The sequence below is a fragment of the Crinia signifera genome, chromosome 4 (genome assembly GCF_055691185.1).
Source record: "Crinia signifera chromosome 4, ASM5569118v1, whole genome shotgun sequence".
Classification (NCBI taxonomy): Eukaryota; Metazoa; Chordata; class Amphibia; order Anura; family Myobatrachidae; genus Crinia; species Crinia signifera.
In genome coordinates this window covers 298,565,343-298,587,765 of record NC_139220.1, presented here as the reverse complement: position 1 = coordinate 298,587,765, position 22,423 = coordinate 298,565,343, and the positions used below count along the sequence as shown (strand labels likewise).

Here is a 22,423-nt window from a genome sequence, read left to right as displayed (position 1 = left end):
CCTTAATGTGATCAATTATAAAGTACTTGAGGGATGCCAATGGGTGACCCAACTTTTTAAAATGACGCGCCACAGGCTGGTCAATGGTCTTACCACGTAATGACCAGTCGATCGCCGACCTGTGTTGCCCCATGCGTACTCTAAAGGGGCATGTGGTCTGGCCTACATAATAAAGCCCACAAGGGCATACTAAAATGTATACCACGAATGCAGTACGGCATGACACCACATGGCGAATTTGGTATTCCTTGTCAGTGTGTGGATGTTTAAAACTTTTACAGGTGATCATATAGTTACAGGTAACACAATTTAGACAGCTGTAACAACCTGCAGCCTTAAAGATGGTATTAGGGGCACGTGGGATACCCATTCCCGTGATCTCTGTTTTCACCAGCCGGTCTCGCAAATTAGGGCCACGCTTAAAAGCAGCCATGGGCCGAGAGGCCCGAAAGCCAGGAAGCTCCAAATCGGTTTTCACTATCGGCCAGAGTGATTTGGTAGCATAGCTGAGAATGGGACTGGCCGTAGAAAATGTGCTGGTCCACGGAATAACATCCTCAATGGGACGTTTCTTGGGCTCAAGTAGTGACTGGCGAGGCATAAGCATGACCTGCGTTTTCTGGGCGGCTAAAAGAGTGGGATCATAACCTCTGATCAGATATTTACCAATCAAATGGTCAAGACGATCTGAGAGGACCTCATGATCACTCACCAATCTCGCCACCCTGATCATTTGAGATAGTGGCAGGCCACGCTTTAAAGCCGGAGGGTGATGGCTGCTGGACATTAAAAATGTATTACGTGAAACATCTTTATAAAACACATCAGTGCTGATCTTGTTATCGTGGATAGAGATTTCCACATCAAGGAAGTGTGCCAAAGTGGTGCTGCACTCGTAGGTATATCGTATAGGAGAGTCACGTGCATTGGCAAAAGACATGAGATTATCAAATTCCTCCTGCACACCCGTCCACATGATGAAAATATCATCTATGTAGCGGGTGTACAGGAGTAGGCGACAATTGATCTCAGGCCTATTAAGGAACACCTCCTCTTCTTGGCTGAACATAAAAATGTTCGCGTAGGATGGCGCCACGGCAGAACCCATGGCGCATCCCCGCTTTTGTAGATAGAAATGGCCATCGAAGAGGAAGTAGTTCCTCTCAAGGGTGAGAGCAAGTAACTGTAAAAATAAATCATGGGAGAAAACATGGCTATGCGTCATTTCTTATCTGAATTTTTGGACCCCTATGTTTTCTCCCATGATTTATTTTTACAGTTACTTGCTCTCACCCTTGAGGTCCTCTCAGATCGTCTTGACCATTTGATTGGTAAATATCTGATCAGAGGTTATGATCCCACTCTTTTAGCCGCCCAGAAAACGCAGGTCATGCTTATGCCTCGCCAGTCACTACTTGAGCCCAAGAAACGTCCCATTGAGGATGTTATTCCGTGGACCAGCACATTTTCTACGGCCAGTCCCATTCTCAGCTATGCTACCAAATCACTCTGGCCGATAGTGAAAACCGATTTGGAGCTTCCTGGCTTTCGGGCCTCTCGGCCCATGGCTGCTTTTAAGCGTGGCCCTAATTTGCGAGACCGGCTGGTGAAAACAGAGATCACGGGAATGGGTATCCCACGTGCCCCTAATACCATCTTTAAGGCTGCAGGTTGTTACAGCTGTCTAAATTGTGTTACCTGTAACTATATGATCACCTGTAAAAGTTTTAAACATCCACACACTGACAAGGAATACCAAATTCGCCATGTGGTGTCATGCCGTACTGCATTCGTGGTATACATTTTAGTATGCCCTTGTGGGCTTTATTATGTAGGCCAGACCACATGCCCCTTTAGAGTACGCATGGGGCAACACAGGTCGGCGATCGACTGGTCATTACGTGGTAAGACCATTGACCAGCCTGTGGCGCGTCATTTTAAAAAGTTGGGTCACCCATTGGCATCCCTCAAGTACTTTATAATTGATCACATTAAGGAATCCTTGCGCAGAGGTGATCGCGCCAGGAAACTTCTGAGACTCGAATCCCAATGGATTTTGAGATTGGATGTAACACATCCTAGGGGTCTAAATGACAAAATTAATTGGAATTCCATCATGTAATTTTGCGTGTTGTATATATATTTTTTTCATATGTGTAATTCTTGTATGTATGCGCATATTCTTTTATGCGCTGACATAATTCTGCATATATGTTTTTGTTTATTTTTATTTTTATTATTTTTTCACTTTTATTTTTTTATTTTTTTCAGTTATTTCTTTATTATGTAATTTTTGACATTATGTGGTATTGGGTTTTACATATATCTATTCTTGTTCCCCCCAGCCCTGGTCCCCCTCGCCGCTTGCAGGCGGCTCCTTCCTGAATATGCGTCTTCACTGTTTTCAGTGAAACGCAAGCTGCTGGGGTTGCTCAGCAACCGGATTCACCAGTGAGGCTTCACATGACGTCGCGCACTTCCTGCTTGTGCGCCGGAAACGCTGACAGCGTGCGGGGGAGGCCGTGGCTGATGGCGACTACATATGGGTGAGTGTTACATGTTAGTATTGTTGTCTGTTACCTAATGAAGGGGGTCACACCCCGAAAGCTTGTACGCTAATACAGACGTTTTTTTCACTTACCTCTGCCTCCTGAGTGCTGCCTTCCTTGGAATCATATGCTTTTGTATTTTGTTCGGGCACCGGGGCTTATTATTCATTGAGAACAAGCTGAGTGCCGGCTGAGTTGGACTCCTGCATGACTATATCCCTGCTCTTGCTGTGATATTGATGTTGCAAGGCACCTACCGTTAAAGTCTCTACCTTTTGGCCTTTTTTTACCATATAACCGGGTCCCTTGTATTGCCATCTGTGGGAACCCTATTTGCATCATTTACATGATGGACGCTGCTGACCCATCCCTGTCTCAGGATGCCCCTGGTTGCCATAACATCTCTGGCGTACAGGACATATTGTTCAGATACACTGAGGATGAAATTACTGGGATTTTATTTGATGTCGACACTGATGCCGACACGGAAGAAAACTTGCCTAATATTGAAGAACTGCATCGCCATTTATTCAAGTTGCACCGTCGCAGAATTGATTTTTTGCTGCATGGCACCACATTGTCTGATTATTATCGTGCCAAACGCATTCCACGAGGTTTCAGGGTTCATAATTCACCCACTATAGGACGTCAGAATCCTGAATTCGTCCGCAAGTGGGTTGGTATCCTGAATCGTTGTGCACTTGATCTCATGGTGCTTGTAATAGATGAGGCTGGTCATGAACTTCGGGCCACTAAAGATAAGATTGCCAATTTCTGCACTGAACACACTACCATCCTAGATGATGCAGCCGATCTTAGCTGGAAACAGAAACTGGATGATCAATGCCTGTCTTACAAAAAAGAATTACTTAAATTCAAACGTGACAAAAAAGCCACTGTGGATATGGACTATGAGACCAACAGAGTCTATAGTTGGTTGTCTGGTCAATCATCTAACACCAAACCTGACTCAAGAGGACGTCGACGCAGACCATGGCAACAGCGTGGTGGCCGTAATACCAACACTGGTCCAGGCCCTACCCCAGTCAGCGATAGCGACTTTCAATTCTCTGAGTCGGATGAGGCCTCTGGTTCCCAGGGCGGCCCTTTGGAACGGGGCGCCGTGGCTTCCAGCAGTACCACAAAAGGCCGGCCACCCGCAGGAGTGGACAAAACAAGAGAAATCAGGCGCAATCCGCAGCGGCTGAAAGGCACCAAGAAGTACTAATCTTCAATTTGTCCAAACGGGTTTTGTCCTCCACTGAGATCGCTGTCCTTAACCGAGGGTTGTCATTTGTCCCTACAAATGCATTTGATGAGTTCAGCTGGCGAGGTGACCAACATCGCTTGATGCGTAAATTACGCCTTAAAGAACATTTTCAGCATGCTCCCCCTCCAGTTGTCAAAGATCCTGTTACTACATTTACTGCCTCTCTCTCGCATTCAGTTTTTGACCCCCCCTCGTCCAATGCCTCCATCAAGACGTTTGGACGCTTGTTGGACCAATCTGTATCCAGATTCAAGGCGGCACCAGGTCGGGTGCGGAAAAATCTGTCACATGAGGAATCTCTGGCTTTGAAGCAACTTAGCCAGTATGACGATATCCTCATAAGGCCTGCTGACAAGGGTGGGGCCATTGTTATTTTGGATATCGGCGATTATAGAGATGAGGTATACAGACAGTTGGCAGAAGTAGATGTATATGAGGAGCTGCGCCATGACCCTACCATCCGTTTTCAAAAGGAACTGTCGACCATCCTCACCATTGCGGTGAACGAGGGGTCACTAACTGATAAAGCGCGCAAAAATCTATACAAGAACTTTCCCACTGTTCCTGTGCTTTACATTTTACCCAAATTGCATAAGGACCCTATTAAGCCACCCGGCCGCCCTATCATCGCGGCTAGGGACTCCCTTTATCAACCTGTGGCTCAATTATTAGATCATTTGCTACAGCCCCTCTTGTTGAGTAAACAAGCGTTCTTGAAGGATACTACCAGTTTTTTGAATTTGTTGGCAGGAATTGATTATGTTCCAACTAATACGATTATGTGTTGTCTTGACGTCAATAGCCTGTATACCTCCATCCCCCATGATGGGGGGCTACAGGCTATGCGTCATTTCTTATCTGAATTTTTGGACCCCAATGTTTTCTCCCATGATTTATTTTTACAGTTACTTGCTCTCACCCTTGAGAGGAACTACTTCCTCTTCGATGGCCATTTCTATCTACAAAAGCGGGGATGCGCCATGGGTTCTGCCGTGGCGCCATCCTACGCGAACATTTTTATGTTCAGCCAAGAAGAGGAGGTGTTCCTTAATAGGCCTGAGATCAATTGTCGCCTACTCCTGTACACCCGCTACATAGATGATATTTTCATCATGTGGACGGGTGTGCAGGAGGAATTTGATAATCTCATGTCTTTTGCCAATGCACGTGACTCTCCTATACGATATACCTACGAGTGCAGCACCACTTTGGCACACTTCCTTGATGTGGAAATCTCTATCCACGATAACAAGATCAGCACTGATGTGTTTTATAAAGATGTTTCACGTAATACATTTTTAATGTCCAGCAGCCATCACCCTCCGGCTTTAAAGCGTGGCCTGCCACTATCTCAAATGATCAGGGTGGCGAGATTGGTGAGTGATCATGAGGTCCTCTCAGATCGTCTTGACCATTTGATTGGTAAATATCTGATCAGAGGTTATGATCCCACTCTTTTAGCCGCCCAGAAAACGCAGGTCATGCTTATGCCTCGCCAGTCACTACTTGAGCCCAAGAAACGTCCCATTGAGGATGTTATTCCGTGGACCAGCACATTTTCTACGGCCAGTCCCATTCTCAGCTATGCTACCAAATCACTCTGGCCGATAGTGAAAACCGATTTGGAGCTTCCTGGCTTTCGGGCCTCTCGGCCCATGGCTGCTTTTAAGCGTGGCCCTAATTTGCGAGACCGGCTGGTGAAAACAGAGATCACGGGAATGGGTATCCCACGTGCCCCTAATACCATCTTTAAGGCTGCAGGTTGTTACAGCTGTCTAAATTGTGTTACCTGTAACTATATGATCACCTGTAAAAGTTTTAAACATCCACACACTGACAAGGAATACCAAATTCGCCATGTGGTGTCATGCCGTACTGCATTCGTGGTATACATTTTAGTATGCCCTTGTGGGCTTTATTATGTAGGCCAGACCACATGCCCCTTTAGAGTACGCATGGGGCAACACAGGTCGGCGATCGACTGGTCATTACGTGGTAAGACCATTGACCAGCCTGTGGCGCGTCATTTTAAAAAGTTGGGTCACCCATTGGCATCCCTCAAGTACTTTATAATTGATCACATTAAGGAATCCTTGCGCAGAGGTGATCGCGCCAGGAAACTTCTGAGACTCGAATCCCAATGGATTTTGAGATTGGATGTAACACATCCTAGGGGTCTAAATGACAAAATTAATTGGAATTCCATCATGTAATTTTGCGTGTTGTATATATATTTTTTTCATATGTGTAATTCTTGTATGTATGCGCATATTCTTTTATGCGCTGACATAATTCTGCATATATGTTTTTGTTTATTTTTATTATTTTTTCACTTTTATTTTTTTATTTTTTTCAGTTATTTCTTTATTATGTAATTTTTGACATTATGTGGTATTGGGTTTTACATATATCTATTCTTGTTCCCCCCAGCCCTGGTCCCCCTCGCCGCTTGCAGGCGGCTCCTTCCTGAATATGCGTCTTCACTGTTTTCAGTGAAACGCAAGCTGCTGGGGTTGCTCAGCAACCGGATTCACCAGTGAGGCTTCACATGACGTCGCGCACTTCCTGCTTGTGCGCCGGAAACGCTGACAGCGTGCGGGGGAGGCCGTGGCTGATGGCGACTACATATGGGTGAGTGTTACATGTTAGTATTGTTGTCTGTTACCTGATGAAGGGGGTCACACCCCGAAAGCTTGTACGCTAATACAGACGTTTTTTTCACTTACCTCTGCCTCCTGAGTGCTGCCTTCCTTGGAATCATATGCTTTTGTATTTTGTTCGGGCACCGGGGCTTATTATTCATTGAGAACAAGCTGAGTGCCGGCTGAGTTGGACTCCTATATATATATATATATATATATATATATATATATATATATATATATATATATATATATATATATATATATATTAGGGCGGAGTGAAAAAACTGAAATTGATAAATTAAAAATTGGCTAGTGTGGAAAAGTTGTGACTTGACCTGAATAAGAAACGTGCAAAAGCTTTTTGATCTGAGTCAACATCTTCTGTTCTGGCAAGAGGCCTAAAGTTTCACTTTTTTGGTGAAAATGACGAAAACCATGAAAATGCTCCGATCTAGTTATAATTATGTCAGGATGTCTTAGAGTGGTTCATTAATATACTTTAGCGTAGTAAAAAACAGTACGAGCTTGTCCTAGTGCATAGTGACTGACTTTGGCGGGAGAAAAAATCCCTAATAATTGACCCATTTTCATGGTCACAATTGTAAATATTGTGTGTTTTCTCCTGAACGTGTTTATAATAGAAGAAGCACAAATACTCTAAATGGAATTTCAGTGATACTGTGTGAAATATAACACTGCATAATGGCCCTTAATCAGACCTGAGTACAAATTTGTTCTCAAAATGGGCAAAACAAATGCTGCATTGCAGGTGGGGCAGATGTAACGTGCTGAGAGAGTTAAATTTGGGTGGGGTGTGTTGAAACTGAAATCTAAATTTCAGTGTAAAAATAATGCAGCCGGTATTTACCTTGCACAGAAACAAAATAACTCACACAAATCTAAAGGTGGCCATACATCTACAGATCGATTGTCCGATTGGGCTGGTTAGAAAAAACACCTGGTAATATCTGAATGACAGTTTTTCAGCATTTCGAAGGAAATGATCAACTGTCATTTGCTCTCATCTTTTACCAGGATTTTGTTCCAACCAGACAGATCTGACAATAAATCTGTAGATGTATGGCCACCTTAACTCTTTCTGCACATGTTACATCTGCCCCACCTGCAGTCCAGCATTTTTTTGCCCATTTTGAGAACAAATTTGTACTGCTATCAGGTCTGATTATGCAGTGTTATATTTCACAGTGTCACTGAAATACATGAAATTGGATTTATGCTGCTCTCTTTGCAGTGCATATACAAAGATAGACAATCATGTGTACATAAATAAGAAATAACTGTTGCAGTCTGTTATTGAAAAACAGTAACTGTTACAATAAGTATTACAAGTAACAGTGTAAACTGTCTAATGTATCATTTTACATATCACTTCTGTTTATTGACAGAAAAACAGTGTTGCATCCCCTATACTGGGAACATGATTGGGCTGCATTACAGCATATAATTATGCTAAAGATAAGCCAATATGTTAACAGTTAAATACGTTGAAGTGTATTATGATGTAATAAATTGTAAACTTGCAGCAGGGCCCTCTAACCTCCAAGTCTGTCTGTTATTACCCAGTTTGTTTTATCACTGTCTACTATTGAAAAGCACAATGGAATCTGCTGCGCTATATAAGAAACTGTAAATAAATAAACAAACAATGTTTAGAAAAAAAAAAAAACAAGAACATTGATTCAAAAAATAACAGGTTAATCATTCTATAGGGGCATACACACGTAGAGATCTGTGCTAAACAATTTTGCTAAGCTATTTTGCTAAGCAATTTTGCTGGTGTCAAGATCTCCTATGGGGATCACATTCACATGCAGAGATTTGTGCTAAGCAATTTTGCTTAAGCAAAAAAAGTCAGGGTTGTGATCAGTATCACAGCAAGATTTGCAGTCATTTGCTAAGCAATCTGACTAGATTGTGACTGCATGCACTGATTTAGTTAGCAAAAGATATTTAATCTCTCGGAGCATACACATGGAGAGATCTGTGCTTACTTTCTAAGCAATCTAGTCAGATTTCTTAGAAAATAGCACAAATTTTCTCCGTGTGTACACCCCTTATGAGTGGTGTCCAGCAGTACATATATGCCAATCACTGTGTTCATTTCTAGGCAGGATTGATCAGCAATACTTATTACACTTATTACAGCATAATGCACTTTAACATATTTAACTGTTAATATTCAACACACCCCACCAAAATGTAACTCTCTCAGCACGTTACATCTGCCCCACCTGCAATGCAGCATTTGTTTTGCCCATTTTGAGAACAAATTTGTCCTGTGATCAGGTCTGATTAAGGGCCATTATGCAGTGTTATATTTCATACAGTGTCACTGAAATTCCACTTAGAGTATTTCTGCTTCTTCTATTATAAACAGGTTCAGGAGAAAACACACAATATTCACAATTGTGACCATGAAAATGGGTCAATTATTAGGGATTTTTTTCTCCCGCCAAAGTCAGTCACTTTGCACTAGGACAAGCTCGTACTGTTTTTCACTACGCTACAGTATATTAATGAACCACTCTAAGACATCCTGACATAATTATAACTAGATCGGAGCATCTTCATAGGTTTCGTTATTTTCACCTAAAAAGTGAAACTTCAGGCCTCTTGCCAGAACAGAAGATGTTGACTCAGATCAAAAAGCTTTAGCACGTTTCTTATTCAGGTCAAGTCACAAATATATATATATATATATATATATATATATATATATATATATATATATAGCCAAACAATGCTCCGGCACTCTGTGTGTTCCCAAGGACTTCCTTGCTCTGGAGCGTGGTATACTGTGCAGTCAAAACATGCGGCACTCGGAGGCTTTGGCTTAGTGAAAGCAAGTGAAAAACTTTATTGCCAAATCTACGTTTCGGGGTCGGAATCACCCCTTCTTCAGGAGATATATATGTATATATTATGTGTGTGTGCTCCCCTCTCACTGCGTCCCGCCAGCCGCCGCAGGTGCTCCGAAGTCCTCCTGCTCCATGGCATCTTGTATACTCAACAGCGCATTCGCCGGTGGGCGCACACGGAGGAGTGTGGGAGGGTCCACGCTGTAGCCACGTGACGTCAGCGCGACACACGCTGGCCGGGACCCGCAAAGCACCACTGGGAATGGGTGCGGAAGTACTACAGCTATATTACAGTGTTTACTACCCGCCGGGGCTGATCGCCGACCAGGAAAAGAAGGAAGACCGCCTGGAACCAAGCTAGAAAACGGTAATTCGGTACATCCGTATGCTTTGTTTTTTTGCTGGTACAGACCGTTAAAAAACTGTACTGTACCGCCAAAATTGGTGCATGCTGAAGCTGGTAATTGCACTGTGTCTTCGAAGCAGCAGTGTTAAGCAGGTGCTAACTACAGGCTGATAGACAACAAAGCACAGAAAGTTCACTGTCCTCTTGCTCTGAGATGATTGGCTGAGGCGTTCCCCCCTGCAGCAAAGTCAGTCGTGACTGGGCATTGCAGTGACAGATGACCAGGAAGTGTCATGGCACTGTCTATGGAGGAGAATGGCGCCAATGCGTAGTGGGCCCACAGGGATGCGCAGCAGGACTCCGGGCCGCTGGGACTGAATGCTGCAGTGGCAAAAGCGGGATGCCAGACGTGGCAGCTAATGACGGCCAGCGCTTAACAGAGTGCCCCAGGTAACGCAATGTGCTGGTGGTGGCACCAAAATGTCTAGTTAAGGCACTGGCTATAGGTTACTGCATAATTGTATCTTAGTACTTTAGTATATAACCAACATAATAGGACAAAGGAATCTCAGTCATCTGCTATTTCTAAAGCCCCCCCACCCCCCCACCTTACACCAGAACGACGCTGGACCCAAACGACCAATGTCAACTGGTCGTGCAATGTATTGTGTGCACAACATGTGCGCACGATGCACAGTCCCGCGGGTCAGCCCTCAGATGAGATGCGCTGCACATCTGTTGGCTCTCATTGCGGTCGAACAAGCGATTTTATGTGCTTTTAAGCACATATAATCGCTCATTCGATCGCTCCACGACCTCATATGCAGGTCATCCTGATGTATGGCTAGCTTATGTCTCATGAAATCTGAATGTTCTTACCGAGAATCACACGAAGTAGCCCCATGTCTCTGCTCTCACTGAGATGTGAACTCTGTTGTCCCCACACCCAGGAAAAGAGAACTCTAGGTTACCACAGACTTCTTCAGGAAACTGCATTGCCGAGAGACCTTCATAGTCATGTGGATAGGTATGACAAGCTAATGCCAAGAGTAACAGCTATGTATACAAGACAGAGGAAGATGTAATAAAGCTTCATACTATTAGAAAGCAATCCCGCACAAGAATGAATTCCATGATGACTTACAGGAAGTAACAATCTAATACTGTAGGTGTCGTTATTATCAGGGGCATAACGAGGGCAGAGCACAAGCTCCAGGCGCCGAAAGATCACAGGACGCCGAAGCGCGCACCGCAAACTCTGCCGCCAGCTCCCCCGCCTGCTCCCCACTATGTCCGGGTGTCCGCCGCTATTTTCAATTCAAGCCTCCTGCTGGACCGCTAGCCAATAGGCGCAAATATATTGCTGAGATATTGCAAGTACACTGAGCAATATATTGCTGAGCGATTTTAAGCCAAAATCGCTCAGCGACCAAATCGCACCATGTGTACACAGCTGAAGGTGCATGCATATAAAAGTGAAGTTCAAGTCACTTTTGAATGGAAATGGGTGGGCATCTGACATCTGGTAATGTCAACTGACCTCCCCCCCCCCCTCCTCACGTCACGGCCTCATTACCATGAGAACGCCCAGCGTTCTCATGGGAACACCCATGAAACGCTGGGCATTCCCATATGGTAATGGTGCTTCCCCACGCCCCTCTCCGCCCCCCCCCTGCACGCTATGTTAGGTGCACGCACTGCGTATTCACATGCACAGAAATGCGCATGTGCAATAAAGAAAGTCAGTCCCCGTGTGAACCAGAATAAGGGCCACACACACACATTTACAATGCCCTCATCCATTCCTCTCCTATTTACATCTCTGACCTTATCTCCCTTCACAATTCTGTCTGCCCTCCTCGCTCCACAAAATAAATGCTACTGATGATTACTTCCTTCAACTCCCACCTCCATTTTGACTGTGCTGTTGGTGAAACACAGGGCAAAACTATTGTCTTTTGCTTCAGGTGTTTAATTGAATATCCCCACCCCCTCCCCCCTTAAGCTGCCCATACACGGTCCGTTTAACGGATCCGTTTGGGACTTAAACAGCACACATCAGATCGGATCGCATACCTCCCAACTTCTGATTCAATGAAATAAGGAGCGCCCGAAAAGGGGGTGGGGCGTATGCAAATGAGGGTGCGGCTTATGCTAATTAGCCGCAACCTCATTTTCATGCGAGAATAGACGCTGTGCGCATGCGCACAGCGTCTATTCTATTAGATTGGGGGGTCTCCCAACTGCCACCCCCCGCAGCGGGACAATGCCTGCCGTGGGTGGGACAGCGGGACAGGACCCGAAATCGGGACTGTCCCGCTGTAATCGTGACAGTTGGGAGGTATGGGATCGCATCCCTAGTGCATGCAGTGTGCATGCACCGCGATCCAATACGATGTGTACCTAGTACAAAAGTATGTGCAGCACATACTTTTTGTACCGTACTATGTGATCGCATAGTACAGAACGGATGCCGGCGAACCGCTCCGTGTATGGGCACCTTTAGTATTTAATGTGCATAACATCCTGATGGTAAAGCTATACACAGGTAAGTACAGGTCTTAATTGGATATGCGATCCATAATAAATGGGCCCTTTATTCCTATTTCGGCCATCTATCTATCTATCTATTTGTATAAAGTAACTTTTCTTTTTTGTTAAACAGACTGGGATTACATATGTAAAGCGCAACGGCATATGCTACGCTATATAAGTCAGATAGAAACTGTAAATAATAAATAAATCCCTGGACATTACATGTAGGAGTCGCCATTTTGTTGGAGACCAGGATAGCTCAGGCTGTGAACTGCAGCTGTATAAGAATAGGTGTGTGTATGTGATCAGCCGGACATGTCAGAGGGGCAAGGTATACGTGTACGAATAAGTGACAACGGTCTGTCTATGCCGCTGCTCTGATTGGTCCAGGTCAGCTTCTTGCCCTTACATGGAAGGGAGGTGAGGGGCGGTGCATGTACACAACAATCAATGGGCAGCAAGATTTTATGGAGCGACTGCTTCTTTGACCAATGGGAAGCCAGGTACCAGTTACGGACAGGTGAGTCAGCCAGTAAGAGGAAAAACTGTCTCTGCGGAAGCTGCCTCGGTGTCCGAGCGGTTTCCTGGCCGCTCTTATGGCTTCGCTACGCGGCCTGCTATTGCTGGTGCTGCCCCTTGTATCAGCTGGGATAAGTCAGCCTCAGGACTCGGAGTTGACCTTCCTGCTGCCTGCTGGGAGACAGGAGTGCTTCTATCAAACGGCCCTTTACAATGGCAGCATGGAGGTGGAGTACCAGGTGAGCCTACCTATATACAGGCAGTGTGCCTAATCCTAATGTATATCTGCACCTCTAGTGTATGCATCTCACCTTGTAGTTAGCTATGTATGCCAAATATGGGGATCAACACCAATGTATAGTGTATACTTCTATCTATCTCTGTAGACAGTGTACCCTAGTAGACCAATCACTTACACAGGCAGAAAATGTGTCTCTTACTATATATTCTGTAGGTGCCTACAGACAGTGGAGAAGAAGACAGGCAGGTTAGGCACTGGAGGGGGGTTATGGATAGGGTTTAGCTGCAGAGGAGGATGGGGGGTAGGGAGGGTAAGAGGGCGGAGGGTTATAATACAATCTGGTGGTGACCGTCTTCTGACTGCGGACATTCCAATACCAATCCTATGTGTTTTATGTCCCTTGTATTGCAACATGGTTTATGCCAGATATAAAGTTATTTGCTTTTCTACTTTGCTCAAAATAGAATAATCCCAGTATGCCTCATATAGGGACCACCTGCATAGTGCATATCTACCAGATCCATGATACCTACACCTAAAATGCCTAAAGGTGCATACACAGTGCGATATGAACTACCGATTTTGACCAGATAGTCAATATCAGTATAAAAATGACTACATATTGCACCGTGTATAGATTACGAAATCGTTGTGCACCCCGCATGGTCAGTATCGCAAGGAAAAATAGGCTGTACAGGTGCGGGTGTGAATCATTAGGTTGACATGCATTAGGTTGACACACTCAAAAGGTCGACATGGTCATTAGGTCAACATTGGGAAGGTCGACAGTCAAAAGGTTGACATGGATTTTTCACTCCAATGTCGACACAGTCGACATGGACACCGTATCAGTGCACCACAACCCCTCGCATGGCTCGCTACACTTAACACACATTTATATTCTCCCTCCATGTCCTAGTGGATCATTATCTGCTTTATTTGGCCAGGTATACTTGCGAATACTAGGAATTTGATTTGGATTGCTGTGCAACAGCCAGGTAGGTACCAAGTAAACCGTAGCCGTACAGATGTATAGAACACGTACAGATATACACTAGATGCACCCTGGTGAGAGTGATGGGCAGGGGAGACACGGGGGAACATATTTTGGCTGAGCACAGCACCCAGGCAGCCATCAGCGGCACCACATTGTCATTGCCACAGCCAGGTAGGTAACTGCACAAACGGTTTCATGAAACGTTTCAACTCCTTTTGTTGGAATTTTTGTCAAGCCCTTGACAAAACTCCAATAAAGGTGTTGACACGTTGCATTCAGCCATTTGTGCAGTCTACGTTCTTTATGCTGCTGTGACCAGACCATGCTCCGGGGGCCGAGGATGGGAGCTCCACAAGAATGTGACCATCCCCGGCACCTGCTGGAAGTGGATGCTAGGGCATGTTGGTAAAAAAAAAAAAAAGGTGAAAAACCCCATGTTGACCTTTTGACTGTCGACCTTCTGTGGTTGACCTAATGCATGTCAACTTAGTGACTGTATACCGTGTAGAGAGCTCGTTATATCTGAATCCTCTACAGATTTATAGTATAAATGTCCCTTTACTGTATATAGCCAACAGCTACATAATACCTGCAGGTACAGTAGAATGCCTTATATAGAGATCATCTATGGCTATATAATAGCGTATGTCTCTCTCTATATAATCACTGGTTACATTATAACGCTCTGTAGTGTATACCTCTGTCTGCTTTATAGAAAATGCTTCTTGCTATATATAATCACCAGATACATAATACCCGTCTTATCTATGCTCTTGCATTGGTCTGTATGTGTGATCCAAATGTATAACTTGCCTTGTACTGTTATTCATTATTTTCTTATCTACCAAATATTTTTATTTCTTTCACCTATAATGATACATTTGCGGCATAGATAATAAAAAAAAAAAAAAAATGTATCAAAATAAAACCAGTAAATGGGTAGAGAGTCACTGCATAATCCAGCTATTCCTCACGGTAGAGCTGGACTCTGTAAGGGATCAGCTGCACAGTCCTTACTTTTGTGTTTGCATGTCAGCTGAAGCAAACACCTTCCATCATACGATAGTTCCCTTATTGATCTATTTTGGTGCCGCTATGGCACACACAAAACCACTATATTTCAAAAACCCCTCCCTCTACCGCTCGCTGTACATGTGCACATCACCCGCAGCATTACTTTTTCCCAGCTTGCTGAGCCAGCCGACGGAGCAGAACATAGGGGTTATTCTTGTTGATTCGCAACCTTGTGAGTCAACCAAACCCCGCTTTGCGAATGCTGGCCTGGCCGCCACCCATTTACCGTGTGTGTTTGCATGCACTGACTGCGAATGGATGTTTTACATCATCCAATCGCAGCTTGTGGTGGAACACCCACATCATTCGCTGGTCGCCGACCATTGAATGATGTGGAATGTGCACGCAGATCTAAGGTTGCTCAGAGCAACCTTAAGCAGCCCATACACGCTGCTTTGTGGGCGTGCTTTCCGTGCAAGGATCACCTTGCATGTGCATCCGTTGTGCATGCAATGCGATGCGATGAAACCTAAGTACATGTGCAAGAACATACTTTTTGTACTGTGCGATGAGGTGCTGCGTGAGCGCGCACCTCAAAGCACACATCGGGACAGCACGCTTAGCAGCGTGTATGGGCAGCTTTAGATCTGCGTGCACATTCTGAGAGAAGAGGGTGGGCTGTTGACATCCAGTGATCTCAGCTGCCGGCGCCCACGTCACCAGGCGATTACCATGGGAATGCCCATGAAACACTGGGTGTTCCCATGGGTGAGTATCCCTGCCCGTCCACCGGCCGCAAGGTTGGGTGCGTGCACTCAGTGAACAGTGTTCGTCGTGGCTGCATGCGCAAAGGAAAAACATCGACCCCCCCCCGTGCGTATTCTCTTTTATCCGACGTTTGTTGTAGGGATGATAGATATTTGGGGTATCATGCAGACACCCAGATATAAGATCTGCGAGGTCATCAATGAAGTCAAACATCAAGTCATGATCTCATATGTGATGGATGGGCTGTTGGGATTCAGTCTGTTTAAGTGTTCTTCATACATCTTAAACACTCCTTCCATACAGTCGTTGGCCGATTCATAATCTGCATATGTTCTTCCTTCGGGTCTCTCTGTGGGCTCGACAAGCAAGATTGTGTGAGACATGATGAGATCCTGCACACCACGCATCGCTTATTTGTTATTTTCCTGATTTTCGCTCATCTATGTATTGTCAGGCGTTGCAAAACCATATAAATAAATGATGATAATAATAATGTGCCCTCCATTCATATTCTTATCAGAAATGGAAAGGGTGGACACTTTCTCCGACAATGCAACAAGCGCACTGGTGTTATACATAACACTGTCACTGCCAATGGAGAACACTTTCTCAGGTGTACAGAACTGGTCTGGATGTTCAGCTGTACCAGTCAATTTTAAATGACTGCTTGCTTTATAGTGTAGGAGAACTTTATTTGCCTGGGCTGTATTTGATGGTGGTCTTCCCCTGCATTATCCAGTGTAACTTTTTGTTTGTGTAATACAATTCGTAGTATTAGATACACTGAATAGAATGAACAATGTATTTCTCCTCCCCAGGTGATTGGCGGGGCGGGACTGGATGTGGATTTCTCAATAACTACCCCTTCAGGGGTGCAGCTGGTTATGGAGTACCGGCGGTCTGACGGGGTACATACGTGAGTAACCTCTCCCATGTTCTTTGTGTGCCTAATGCTTTATTTTCTCTTGTTCTTCTCCCACCAGTGAGTTTAATAACAGTTTGAAGTCTGACCAGGATCTGTCCTCTTCTCACTTTGCAGGGTGGATCCCACTGAAGCTGGGGATTACATGATCTGCTTTGACAATGGATTTAGCACCATATCTGAGAAGCTGGTCTTCTTTGAGCTGATATTTGATTCTCAGCAGGGGGATGAGGAACCGGACAGTTGGGCTGACATTGTAGAGCCAGATGAACTCTTAGATATAAAGATAGAGGACATCAAGGTAAGTCTACAAATAAATCCTTGTCTTTGGTAGTGACGTTTTAGAAAAGGTCCTAGAAGGAGGGCGGGATATGGTATGAAAGAACATGATACAATTGCTCCAAGTATAACCGGTTATGCCCATTATAGAGATTTTGCTTTTGAGATCCTTACTGAATAATCCTTTGTGCGTTTAATCTCTCATTTCTGCACCTCCTGGTTTTTTGTTTTTTTATACCGTGTTCTCACTGCCAGTGAGAAATACACTGCCTTTCCCTGGCATTAAAATGCTGGGGACTGCAGGGACGGACCCTCATTCTCACTGCAAGGCAAATTCCCGGGTGAAGTAGTTCTACCCGGTAATTTGCCTTTTTAACACAGGTTTTTCTGCAGTGTGAATGGGTCAACCCGGATCTCAAACACGGGTAAATAGAAGGGTTTTACCCGTGTATGAGATCCTGGTATGCGACCGGTTCACACTGCAGAAAAACCTGTGTTAAAAGGCAAATTCCCGGGTCGACATGATAGACCTGGGAATTTGCCTGCAGTGAGAACGGGGTATTAGTTGTAAAATTCTAACTACTACAGTTTTCAAAACCCACAATTTAAGTAGTAGACTTATTATAGTAATTAAATAAAAAAGAAGGTGAATTTATCTGCTACATACGCCATCCTGTTAAACAAGAAAACTCCCTGTGAACTGTTCATTCACTCTATTTTTTTGCCCATCAGTTGTGACAATACTGGAGTAATGATTAGCTTGGCCAGCCCTTCCTAGTTTATAATCCTGGGTCATATATATCGCCAAAGCAAATAGTAGATGTCACGTCAATAACAGCTGCTGAGCTACTCTTTAGACTTGCTCAATAGCCTCCTGCTTATGGTAGCTACATGCCACAGTAAAGTCCATTGAGTCTTCAGGGAACTTACGGCCGCACCTTCTAACGTTTTGCATCTAGTTCAACCTGAGCCATAATGGTGTGTTGGCACTGTGCAGTAGAGAGACTGCTTCTGCCCTGCACTTGCATCTCTTTAAATCCCTTTCATGATCTGGCCATGGTCTGCCTACTGCCATCTCCCAGTCCACAACATTTGCAGGAAACTACACTGTGCGGTTCCAGCGTGTCTGCTTAAAGCAGCAAGTGGAATGATGGCTGTCTGAGTATAGATGCAACGGCTGGAATTTATTTTACACAAACAATAGACCTGTTTGCACAGTAATAGCAGTGTAATCAACGCCACCATGCAACATTTACTAATTGCACAATGGATATAAATTACATGCAATCAGGGTTAACGCTCAAGTCATTAACTCATTTTTAAACACTGGTTGGAGCTGATTGGCTGGCTGTTTATCACTCTCCACTTTTCAAGCTTAGTGCATCTGCCCCCCTCTTTAATGGGTTTCTTTTAACCCGCAACAATATATTTTCCCATCATCCTCTCTGTTTCCTCTCCCTCCAGGAATCCATAGATAGTGTGAAGTCCAGGCTGGAGCGGAGCATGCAAATGCAGACAGTATTACGAGCTTTTGAAGCCAGAGACCGAAACCTACAGGAGAGCAATCTGGAGCGGGTGAACTTCTGGTCAGCTGTGAACGTTGGCGTACTGGTCACTGTCGCCTTCCTCCAGGTTTACATGTTAAAGAGCCTCTTTTACGACAAGCGCAAGATTCAGACGTAATACCAGGGTGTTCCTCAGTTTCAGTCCAGTCATTTCCAATCTACAGTCTTCCACAAGGACACCAAGCCAGACTCACAGTTGCCACTTGGATGAGATCCACATTCAAATGAAAAGCACAAAGACACTGTCCTGTCCTGCAGTCTGCATCAAATGGACAGTGTGGTGCAGTAAATCGGTATACCAGAGCCATCTGTTACATTGGCAGGAGAGCTCAAATTCCCAATCACTATAGTATGACCAGCAATTTCCCTGTCTGCAACAAGGATGACATTTATCTGAACTCTAGCAGTTTGGCCTTTATTACAGTAGTGCAATACTAGGCCAGGCTAGAACTCATTCAGTTGAGGGTATTTACTAAATCGGTGCAGTGAGTTACAGTATACCAATGCTGTTTGCACCAGGTTAATATGTACTGACAGCATAATGTGGATTACGGCATAGTTTTGACTCCTTTTCTTGAACTTTTGATTAGTAAGAGATTCTGATGTGCCAACGTACTGATCAGCATGGCTTGTAAGGCAATGCATCAAGATTTCAGGTTTAGGGGTATTCAATTAGCCCTTATCACTTTTCCCCTGAAAGGAAAAAAAGGCAGCCTGACAGCATTTATGCACTATAGCTTAAAAAAAATTCTCAGGAGAGTGAAAAAAAAATATCACATTTTTGGGCAATATCACAGAAGTTTTTGGATCTCTTGTGTTATCGTTGCTCCGGAGACTGCTTATTGGGGATTATTTGCATGCCTGGATATTGGGAACTAATGGAATAGCATCCAGCTATTCAATTAGATGCTGTAATGAACTGCAGCTAATTGAATACCTCCTATGTCTAGAGCTACTAAAAACATTACTTTACAGTTAGTAAAGTATTCATGGCTTTTGTTACAAGTATATTACTTGTGGAGATGAGCAAAAGACTTGCCTCATTCTCAGTTCAAAACGTTGTGCTTGTTTCACTGATTAACCACAGAATTGATTACTGGTCACTGTCCCAGAGAGATAAACCGATTCATCAAAATGCAAATGTGCAGATATACACGTATGTATAATATACAGCAGAATACAAGTGTCGCCACTTTTCTGCATATCTACCTGTTCCATTGCCCAACTCGGTTTGTGCTGTAGCTCACCAGGTTTGAGATCTATTAAAGCACTAATCTGGCTACGTTTTCATACTAGAAACAAATGCAATTGTGCTGACTTCACTTATGCATGGTGTACACTGGCCGATATTGGCCATGCAACTGAATGGCCAATATATTGATGGAACATTGGCCAGTGTGTACCAGTGATGTGTCTGTGCACGGCTTTGCTCAGACATCTCTTTGGGTGTGCAGCACAACTGATATCTTGGCACAGAGTGCTGTGAGTACGGGCAATTTGCCAACCACCTGTACGGTAGCTGGGAGAGAGAGAGAGACGGTCCAACTGGGCGTGTACATTTAAGTTTACCCGCCTAGTGTAAATTGAGAACGTGCTGCCCACTCAGACTGCCAGTGTGTACCCAATGTAACAGATTTTTATGTCTTCAAAACATCATCATATTGGCAATCTCCACTAGTCCATTCTCACATAATCTGAGGTGAAGCTTACTGCGTTCCAAGCAAATAACCTTGTGTGATCTCTGGAGAACACGTGGTCTTCAAAGCAGTAAACGAGGGGATCTCACCACCCCTTATACTCAAAAGAAACTAACTATAGATGACCAACCACTGAGATTCCCTAATCAAAGTTCATTAGGAAAAAACTTGTCAAGAAATTACTGTTGAAACTGGATCCATCATCAAATCTCCAATTAGTGAACTAAATCCCACTTAGATCCAGCAGCATCTTATTATACACACACTATGCATAGTGGACTTTACAATGCTGCAGATGTGTTTTTATACTTATGTCAGCCTATAATTTTAAAACCTAATTTTGAATCTCCCCACCCCATTAAGCAATACACCCAATGCAGGAATTATTTAATTGTTGTGCAATCATCTTATAACTTTTGTGGGGGACTGCGTGGAGCTGTTGGAGGCTGGGCTTTTCTTTTCTTTTTTTTTTTTTTTTTTTATATATAATCAAACCTCATTGGACAAACCATATTGCTGCTACAAAGGAATTTTGTATTTTTATAGAAGATCCTCAGTGCCTGTTTCAACCCCTTTTTTTTTAAAGAAAAACATGGGATTTGGACAAACAAACATCTTGGCTCCATCTTCAGCAATCTGTCGATGTTTTTAATGCCGTTATGTAATTTTTTTTTTTTTTTAAGACTCCCTTCTTCAAATAGACACGAGCCGTTAGAACAAAAGGTACAAGTGTAGTATGAGAGTCTTATAATAAATTAATTTGTGTTACTGTGTGTATGTATATCTGTACCTATCGTTTTTAAGTAAATAAAGTTGGGAAGCAGATCCGATTTGCCTTTTGATTGTTTCCTTTAAGAAACCACCTATTTAGCAGTGGTATTTGTTTCCTAGCACGGCCACACCGATTTGCATCGGGGTGATCGTGTCGGAAAAATCGCGTCGGTCGCATCGCATGCGACCAAACTGCATGCGATGGACCCGATTTTTACATTGAATCAAATGTGAATAGGGACCCTGGGACCCTATTTTACATTGGATTCAATGTAAATAATTCCCTAGACCCCCAATTTTACCCCCTCAACGCCACCCCACGATTGACGCCAACCCGAAGCGTGGCGAGCCCGCGAGGGGCGGTGGTGCGCGTCCTCCGACCTTTTCATACCCCTACTATCCACGTCGGCGTGGAGTTGAGAATATAAAGTGTGGCGAGCGGACGCGTATAACTTCACAGGTATGCTCGCTGCACTCGCCACACTTTATATTCTCAACTCCACGCCGACGTGGATAGTAGGGGTATGAAAAGGTCGGAGGATGTGCACCGCCACAACTCGCCACGCTTTGGGTTGGCGTCAATCGTGGGGTGACGACGGGGCCATATACAATGTGAAATGGGTCATATTGGCCCATTTCACATTGTTTCCTATGTGAGATGGACTTAATCAAGTCCATCTTATCTTGTGCCATTATAATGGCACAAGACCGACGCGATGCTCCCGATTTCAATGTTAAAAATATTTTAACATTGAAGCCTATGGCAAAGTCGCGGGCATCGCGTCGGGGGCCATGTTAATGCCCGCGACAGACGCAATGCCCCCGATTTTGCCTTTGCCAGCAAAATGGACCTGATTTCAAAGGAAATCGGGTCCATCGCGGGCATTGTTTACCTTAACTTTAAGGTACACGATGCCTGCGATTGTGGCCGTTCTAGGAAACAAGTACCATAGCAGTTTTTGTCCCTGTAACCAAACTACCCAATGGATACAAACATGGCTTTCTCGCTGCAAAACGGATCTGCAGCACTCAATGGCTATGCAAATATTGAAATTTGCAGAAAATAAGATTTTGCAACAACAGTCCTGCAATTCTTTTGTGACTGGGTAATTTTGGCTAACAACAAGTTTCAAGAACTTGTATTTAAAAAAAAAAAAAACAATTCCTACCGAGTGCCAATATGTGGAAATGCTAATTCAGGCGTGTCTCTCCCAGAAGGGTACATTTACTAATACCCATTTCTACTGCTGCAATAACCAGGGTTGTTGCAGCTCAGTGGAAAAGGATTCCTGAAAGAGAACCTAGGTGCAGTGACCTGCGAATCTGCACCAAGTAGGATGGTAGTGGAAATGGGTGACAAGGGTCAGCAAGTCCTGATTAAGCCCTACAGCAGCCTTGCCAACCTGTGGCTCTTCAGCTGTTGTAC

General features: G+C 44.2%; 2 protein-coding genes across 4 annotated transcripts in view; one reads left to right on the top strand and one right to left on the bottom strand.

Annotated features, from left to right (window-relative positions):
• C4H19orf38 (chromosome 4 C19orf38 homolog) overlaps nucleotides 1–12,578 on the bottom strand; it is a 32,678-nt gene extending 20,100 nt beyond the window's left edge. Inside the window, exons 1-2 of one of the 3 annotated variants that reach the window (XM_083185142.1) lie at nucleotides 12,447–12,567; nucleotides 10,569–10,620 (exon numbers count right to left, since the gene is read on the bottom strand). In XM_083185142.1, the coding sequence (XP_083041268.1) occupies nucleotides 10,569–10,593 (25 nt within the window). In that variant the 5' untranslated portion in view covers nucleotides 10,594–10,620; nucleotides 12,447–12,567. Of the gene's footprint in view, nucleotides 1–10,568; nucleotides 10,713–12,446 lie in introns of those variants that run through there. The other 2 variants (XM_083185144.1, XM_083185141.1) reach the window with 2 other exon arrangements.
• A 156-nt stretch (nucleotides 12,579–12,734) lies between these two features.
• Nucleotides 12,735–21,051, top strand: TMED1 (transmembrane p24 trafficking protein 1). The gene is made up of 4 exons (XM_083185147.1): nucleotides 12,735–12,982; nucleotides 16,582–16,679; nucleotides 16,803–16,986; nucleotides 18,429–21,051. Exons 1-4 carry the CDS (start codon nucleotides 12,821–12,823, stop codon nucleotides 18,645–18,647), a joined length of 663 nt encoding a protein of 220 aa, XP_083041273.1. The 5' UTR covers nucleotides 12,735–12,820; the 3' UTR covers nucleotides 18,648–21,051.
• Nucleotides 21,052–22,423: the final 1,372 nt, after the last annotated feature.